General features: G+C 36.9%; 1 protein-coding gene across 1 annotated transcript; it reads left to right on the top strand.

Annotated features, from left to right (window-relative positions):
- The first annotated feature begins 1,288 nt into the window (after positions 1-1,288).
- Positions 1,289-8,567, top strand: LOC121377545 (transmembrane protein 205-like). The gene is made up of 4 exons (XM_041505588.1): positions 1,289-1,383; positions 2,765-2,934; positions 5,251-5,414; positions 5,883-8,567. The coding sequence occupies exons 1-4, from the start codon at positions 1,361-1,363 to the stop codon at positions 6,168-6,170; spliced, it is 645 nt and encodes a 214-aa protein (XP_041361522.1). The 5' UTR covers positions 1,289-1,360; the 3' UTR covers positions 6,171-8,567.
- The last annotated feature ends 402 nt before the right edge of the window (positions 8,568-8,969 follow it).

Raw genomic sequence — 8,969 nt, forward strand, 5'->3', positions numbered from 1 at the left:
ATTGATTTAGGGAAGCGGAACGGAATGTTGGGGTAGTGGGTGCATGTCAGCGGGCAGCAGGGCGGACAATAAAATGAATTTCGAAGGGTGCAACACCCCTCCATTCCACATTAGAATCATGTATTTATGTACATGTGGGTATGTATCATACAATGTATGTATGTATATCGGGTTTGACTAGTACATACATAGAAATTAACACGGAATAAAAAAAAATTGTCCTCAAATTGTCTCTCATGCCGTTGCTGGGACTCGAAACTATGGCAACTATTCACCCGCAGATACCATTCCTAAACCAATCGGCCACCGAGACATTATTAAAAATAAATGCTCAGTGGAGCCCACAAATTACTATAATACTAGAACCGTAGCTAGCGGGGGTGGGCAATTTTTTTTTTACTGGTTATTGATATTGACGTTTTAAGTATATAACCTCCCTGAAATGGTTGCAAAATGGTATTTCAGATTCTCTAGATTTCAAAATTTCCTGGGATTGGGTGTGTGTGTGGGAGGGGGGGGGGGGGGGGGGGGGGACATACACCCGGACCTCCTAGTGTCTTACGCCTTCCATGCTCGTTCGTTCCATAAATTCATCCTAGCTATGGCCCTGAATACAACGTGACCCCTTAATAGTAGTTACTAATATTGTATGCGTGTTATGTTATGTTATGTTGGTGGTGATTGTGGTGGTTGTGGTGGTTGTGGTGGTGGTGGTGGTGGTGTGTGTGTATGTGTGTGTGTATGATAATGTATTTCTTATGAGTGTACATATATGTTAAGTGTGTATGAATATGTTATGTGTGTATGTATATGCATATATGTACGTATTCTAGTATATGTATGCACGCTGTGCACTTTAAAAGGCCTACGTGTCCCTCGTCGAATTGCATCACCTCCCTAGAAAAATCCCACATTCTCCCCTATAGAGGAACAGAATTGCACGTCGGATAATTCCAGTATTGCAACATCTTGACCCCGCCTCGCTCCAATCCTTAAAATCGACGTCAGAAGACATTCCCTAATTGAGACTGTACGCTTTTCCTATTGATATCAGTATCCGTGGCTTCGTACACGAACCAGCCAATAGAAACGTCGCAAAATCTTTCCGCCAGCTGGGAGAAACGGATAATTATAACCTGCATACGTTCAATGACATTGTGACCTTTACGCAATATCTCTCAGTTACTGGGCCAGGAGACTCATGTGATTAAAGCAGCCAATGGGAATATTTTACTGGGGAAAATCGATCTATATATACCACAACACGTGGAGGAGCCCGCCATCTCTCAGAGAAACCTATACTTAGTGTGTTGCAAGTGAAGATATTTTATTTACAGTTATTTGCGGTTAATACGAAACGATGGTGAAACTAGAAACAATTAGGTGAGTTGTTATCCTTGTTAACCGCCATTGCTTAATTTATTTATTTATTTATTTGGCGAGTTGTTATCCTTATTAATTGTCGTTAATTGCTGTTGAATGCTTAATTAACGTAAGTTATTTATTTAGGAGGCAAGTTATCCTTATTAATTGTCGTTAATTGCTGTTGAATGCTGAATTAACGTAATTTATTTATTTAGGAGGCGAGTTATCAATATTAATTGTCGTTAATTGCTGTTGAATGCTTAATTAAAGTTATTTATTTATTTATTCAGGAGGCAAGTTGTTATCCTTATTAATTGTCGTTAATTGCTGTTAAATGCTTAATTAACGTAATTTATTGATTTATTTAGGAGGCGAGTTGTTATCCTTATTAACTGTCGTTAAGTGTTCTTGAATGCTTAAAGTAATTTATTTATTTAGGCGAGTTTTTATCCTTATTAATTGTCGTGAATTGCTGTTGAATGCTTAATTAACGTAATTTATTAATTTATTTAGTAGGCGAGTTGTTATCCTTATTAATTGTCGTTAATTTCTGTTGAATGCTTAATTAATGTAATTTATTTATTTAGGCAAGTTGTTATCCTTATTAATTGTCGTTAATTGCTGTTGAATGCTTAATTAATGTAATTTGTTTAGACTGAACGTTTATTTATTTTATTTATTTATTTTATTTATTTTATTTATTTATTATTTATTTTTATTTTTATTTTTATTTTTATTTTTATTTATTTATTGATGTTGTGTTGTGTTTAAATATTTATGTATTAATTAATTAATTTATTTATATATTTATTAATTTATTTATTTATTAAGTGAGTTGGTATGCTTGGTAATTGTCGTTAATTGCCATTAAATGTTTAATTATCGTAATTTGTTTAATCATAATTATTATTAATTTATGTATTTTTATTTGTTTTTTATTTTATGTATTTATTTATTTGATTAATATTATATGGAATATACACGTTTGTATAATTATACACGTACACGCAAACACTAATTTTATGTTCATATGGATTGATGGGTGTATGGATGTACGGATGTGTATGTTTGTGTGTGTTTGTGAGTGTGTGTGCGTGAGTATGTGTGCGTGCGCGCGCGTGTATGTGTACACACACTCACACACATGCACACACACAGACACACACACACACACAAACACACACGCATACACACACACACACACACACACACACACAACACAAACAAACACAAACACACACTACATACATATATGTGTAAAGGCATTCATTCACACAGTTTTACTTAATTTACCGTTGATTGACAACTGATGGATTGTCAAGTGCATACGCACTACATGATAAAAAAAAAACCCCAGTTGTGGTTGTGTGTATTTCATGTATCAATGTTTATGTTCCAGGGTTACCCAGTTCCAGTATTTCTCTGTCATGGTCATAGTGATTCTGACGAGCTTCGTGCTGTTTCCTGGGGGGAGAAAGATCGACGGTCAATCGACGTTCATCAGTCTAATCCACTTGGGCAGCTGGGCAGCCAACTACGGGGCGCAACTCTGGGTCACCCTAGTGGCAGGTAAATTCGTGTCACTGTTTTGTTTACTGGCCTCAGACCACAATTAATTTCGCTATATGTTTCTATATAGCCTTAGTGGCTATAACATTTTTATTAATGTCAGCAGGCCCGTGGATTTTTGTATGTACCTTTGCCTGCATGGGGGACACATACCTTGAACAGGACAACCCCTGTTGTCCAGCTCTTTCTCCCAGCATATTGGTTTAAACAGACACACCCTCTAAACCAGGCCGGAGTACACCCATTTTACACAAAAAACACTACTTTTGCATGGACCGGAATTACCACAAACAAGTCTTCAGTGTCAACAAGTTACACATGTTTACAAACTACATGCTCTCCCCTGTCACTTCAGTCAAATAGTTACCGCTTCATAGCTGTCTGCCATGAAATAATCACAGTCAAACAGCAGACTACTTGCGCGGTCAAATTTCCGGATTTTCGACAACCAAATGGGCAGATAACTGTAATCTGAGGCCTACTGTTTAAACGCAGCGTGGAGCATACCTCCAAGTTAATTCTCATAGACAATTATTATGGCTAAAGGTCTAGAGGTGGACAGACAAACAGACAGACAGACACACTGTTTATTTACGTCTCACCTTGTGTACAGGTTAAAATAAAAACAAGAGTTCAACAGTAATAATACAATAACACAGTAATACAAAGTTTGTTTGTTTTGTTTAACGACACCACTAGAGCACCATCAAACATATGGTCATTTTGACACAGTCAATACAGATGAAACTCGCTACATTTTTCCATTAGTAGCAAGGGGTATTTTATATGCACCATCCCACAGACAGGATAGAACATACCACGACTAGTGGTGCACTGGCTGGAGCGAGAAATAGCCCAATAGACCCACCGATGGGGATCGATCATAGACCGACCGCGCATTAAGCGAGTGTTTCCCACTGGGCTACGTCTCGTTCTTTACAGCAATACAAATACACACGCCACTCCTATATGGAGTTATTAGAGACTTTAAAGGGACATTCCTGAGTTTGCTGCAATTTTTAAGATGTTATCGACTAACAGAGACTTTTTAACGACTGTAATTACATATTAAATATATTTTTCTGCATAAAATATTAGCGGCTGTATATTAAATGTGTTTCTGATCGTTCTAATATTTGTATTAGGTTAAATTTCATTTTATTTCCTAAAATAAAAATTTGGGCTTCTTACAAATATTAATATGACCAGAAACACATTGAATATACAGACATTGATATTCTAAACAAGAAAATATATTTAATATGCAAGTTTAATCGTAGAAGTACTTTATTAGTCGAAAACATCTTACAATGTAGCAAACTCAGGAATGTCCCTTTAACAGTGTTAAATGTAGGGAAGAGACATCAGCTGTTACATTAAATATCCTGATCGATCAAGTAATAGGGTAAACAAGTTACCTTCAATGACTGACAAAGTAACAGATGAGGAGCGGGACGTAGTCCAGTGGTAAAGCGATCGCCTGATGCGTGGCCAGTCTAGGATATATCCCCGTTGGTGGGGACGTTGGGCTATATCTCTTTGCAGCCAGTGCATTACGACTGGTATATCAAAGACCATGCGTGGTATGTACTGTCCAGTCTGTGGGATGGTGCACTGCTATCAATGGAAACAAACTGAGCGAGTTTCATCTTGAAAACTGTCAGAATTACCAAATGTTTGACGGCCGATTGTCGTTAAACAAAACAAACTAACGTTTTACATGTCAAATATTATTAAATGTGTGGTATGCGATAGGCAATGATTGACAAATTCAGTGTGCTCTACTGGTGTCGTCAAACAAAACAAACTAACATCTCTCTCTCTCTCTCTCTCTCTCTCTCTCTCTCTCTCTCTCTCTCTCTCTCTCTCTCTCTCTCTCTCTCTCTCTCTCTCTCTCTCATATATACACACTCCTCTCTCTCTCTCTCTCTCTCTCTCTCTCTCTCTCTCTCTCTCTCTCTCTCTCTCTCTCTCACTCACTGTTCAAATTAGGTTGCTGGTAACCATTACGTCATTCGTTTGATAATTGCATCATGATAGAGAGAGAGAGAGAGAGAGACAGAGAGAGAGAGAGAGAGAGAGAGAGAGAGAGAGAGAGAGATGGACACACAGGCACGCATACGCACACACACACACACACACACACACACACACACACACACACTGACAGACACACACAGACATAAGCACAAACATACATAATATACATACACATACACATACACATACACATACACATATACATATACATATATGCAGTAACGTTACATACACGCGTGAGAAGCATGTGTTAATGTTTACGTTTTGCTATTCCAGGATTAACGATGTTCTACAATCTGCCTCGCCATATGTTCGGAAAGGTCCAAAGTCGTCTGTTCCCCATGTTTTTCCTCTGGAGTCTCGTCACGGCAGCAGTCCAGCTGGGCACATTTGTCGCACAACATCCAATGGAATCTTGGCAGTCTGCCCACACAGTTGAGGTACGCACTAACGTAAAAAAATTGTTTTGTTTAACGACACCACTAGAGCATATTGATTCTCAATGATCGGCCATTAGATCGATCTTAGACCAAGCGCTCTATCACTGGGCTACATCCCTCCCCCCCCCCCCCCCCCCCCCCCCCGGCTATTGGATGTCAGACATTTGATAATTTTGACATGTAGTCTTCAGTTAAAGTTTGTATTGTTTAACGACACCACCAGATCACACAGAACATACAGACACTGATACTCCAAATAAGAAAATGTAGTTAATGTCATTTTAGTCTTTGAAAAGGCTTTATTTGGAAGGAAGCATCGAATCACGGCATAACCCAGAACAGTCTAAATATTCACGCACACTAATTAATCATTATGATTTGATTATTGAAACACATTTAATTATTATTAATGCACATGTATTTATTGTTATGTTATATTATTTAATTCATGCACGTTTGTCATTCTAGGTGGTCACTTTGACGACTGGTTTCCTGACTGCTGCTATGAACTCTTTGATACTGTCTCCGCTCATTGTCAAGGCCATGGTGAAGACATTTCGTCTCGAAGTGGAAGCCGGCATTACTGACGTCATAGGACACGCTGACGTCACAGAGCTGAAGAAAGACCCGATCTACAGGGATGCCTACCGAATGTTTAGAAGGTATCACGGCCTTGGTGCTCTTATGACGTTGGCGGGATTAGCAAGCAACTCCATACACCTGTACTACTTGACGTGTCAGTGTGTACCCATATGATAACTGAACCAGATTCATCACAGTGCAATGATATATATATATATATATATATAAAAACTATGAGTCTTCTATGGCAGAGGCATATTCGATTGTTTCGAATAGCGCCTGAAGAATCAAGCGTTTTCCACAAACAGTCCGAAAACCGGGTTTTGTGGCATGAAGGAAATGACGTATTGGTTACCAGGCAACGCCGTGTGAACATAGATGGCTGTAATGTAAGGGAATCGCTGTGATACAATTATCAAACGAATCACGTGTTGGTTACCAGGCAACACCACGTGGACATCAGTGACTGCACTGTTATGAAAGTATCATGATGCAATTATCAAACGAATGACGTAATGGTTACCAGCAACCTAATTTGAACAGTGAGATGGATATAATAGAATGCAAGTACTGTGATGCAATTATCAACCAAACGACGTGTTCGTTACCAAGCAACGGAAATTGAAAAAGTGAGATGGATATTACATAATGGAAGTATTGTGATGCAAATATCAAACAAGTGACGTGTTCGTTACCAGGCAACGTCATGTGAACATTGGTGTCGGAATTGTAATGAAAATATACAAGTACCTTTTAAAAAAAACAAAAAACAAAAACGATGTGAACATTGGTGTCAGAATTGTAATGAAAATATACAAGTATTAAAAAAAAAATTCGATTGTGTTGATTACCATGCAAGACAATGTGTACAGCAGTGATTTAATTTGGCAGGTTTGTTCAAGGAAACTTAGTAGGAAGGTTGAAGACAATATAAAACGTTGGTTAGATAGAGCACACTGACATTTTAGATTAATACATACAACTTGTTGCAGCGAAACCTATGGATTTACATAGAGCCAGTTTATCTAGTAGTAGTGATGTGTACATTTATTTCTCCAGGTTATTTTTCCCTTCACCCCGAGGGAGTTGCAAAATATATATTCTTGGAAGGGGGCCCAACTGTTATTTGTGCTACAGGCCCCGCGGATCCTTAAACCGGCTCTATATTATATACCATCATGACGTCATATCTACTGTCGGCATTTATTTTATTAATTTATTTTATTAACTTGAAAAGAGAAAAAACTAAATTATATTTTAAACAAATATTTTGTATGCTTTTTAAAAAATTATTATGGTCAAAATTATGTTCAAATCATATTTTCATCACATGTTTTTTTTAAATTTTATTTACTTCATTATTTTTATTTTATTAAAAAGTGTTTTGTGGAATGTGAAGAATTGGTGGAAGGGAAGCCATCATGGACGAACCTAGGATTCCTGTCATATTTCATCTTTCATTAATATATCGAGGGTGGACAACCAGAACTGGCTTTTTCATAAGTAATAAAGATTTTCAGAAGTAGAATTTTAACATTTTTTTTTTTTTTTAAATGAAAACCTAAACATTTTGCTTTTTCAAATTACGTGCATATGGATGGATTTCCATCAGTCATACTGCATGTGTATATTTTTAACAAATTATACAAACACACAAAAACGACAAAAGCTTGAACAAAAAATCAAATAAAACAACATAATCCCTGCATTAAAAAGAGGAACATGTCAATTAATGGATTATTTCTCTTCGATGCTAGTTTTGATTTAGTAAACAAAACAAAAAAGGAAAAAAAAGAGCTGGGAATGGCAGTCCTCGCTATGCCGTTGCAAGGATGAAATCTGCAGTATAACATCTGTGCACCTTTAGACGAGGCACTATGTAGAGAATCATGGAATCGGCCCCTATTTTGGCAAATTCCCATTCGAATCTGTGTTGTGATACGGCCCTGATCACGTATTGCGGTTTTGTCGTTGAGATTCATTTTCGCAAAGAGGGAACAGAACGCGTTCTGGTTGTGAACCATGAAAACGACTATCCCGAGTTTTCAGCCCTAGAAAAACAAATTAAACACGCATCCTGCTTTTTTCCCTTTTTTGTCTTGGCTACAAACTCAGGATAGTTCCTATTATATTTTAGTGTTACTCCTTTTTGCTTTATTTATTTATTTATTTATTTTTATTTATTTATTTATTTATTTATTTATTTATTTATTTATTTATTTATCTTTATCTCTTTCTGTTTCTTTATTCAAGGTCGAATTTAGATTTATTTCACAACAGAAACAAAGGATCTCATTATCTGAATATTATATTTTGTTAAGCGTCTGTGATGATGAAATGTCTATATATGTTTATAGTCAATGTGATGATGAAATGTCTATATATGTTTATAGTCAATGTGATGATGAAATGTCTATATATGTTTATAGTCAATGTGATGATGAAATCTCTATATGTTTGTAATGTTATTTGTTTTGCGTTTGAATACGTGTTGTTATATTTCTAGTTTAGATCTTATATTTTGTATTGTTGCTGATCTGCGATAAAATATATTTCAAATGTAAACTATCACATTTGTCTTACGTTTTCTTTCTCAAATGTTTTTTGTTGGAATAATTTTAAAGGGACTGTCGTCAGTTTGTTGCCATTGTTAAAATGTTGCCAACTAACAGAGATGTTTTAATGACTAAACACCGGCCTCGGTGGTGTCGTGGTTAAATCATTAGACATAAGACTGGTAGGTTCGCAGCCAGGTACCGGCTCCCACCCAGAGTGGGTTTTAATGACTCAATGGGTAGGTATAAGACCACTACACCTCTTCTCTCTCACTAACCACTACACTAACAACTAACCCACTGTCCTGGACAGACAGCCCGAACAGCTGTGGTGTGTGTCCACGACAGCGTGCTTGAACCTTAATTGGATATAAGCACGAAAATAAGTTGAAATGAAATGAAATAAAAACGACTAAAA

Source organism: Gigantopelta aegis, chromosome 7 (genome assembly GCF_016097555.1).
Source record: "Gigantopelta aegis isolate Gae_Host chromosome 7, Gae_host_genome, whole genome shotgun sequence".
Taxonomy (NCBI): domain Eukaryota; kingdom Metazoa; phylum Mollusca; class Gastropoda; order Neomphalida; family Peltospiridae; genus Gigantopelta; species Gigantopelta aegis.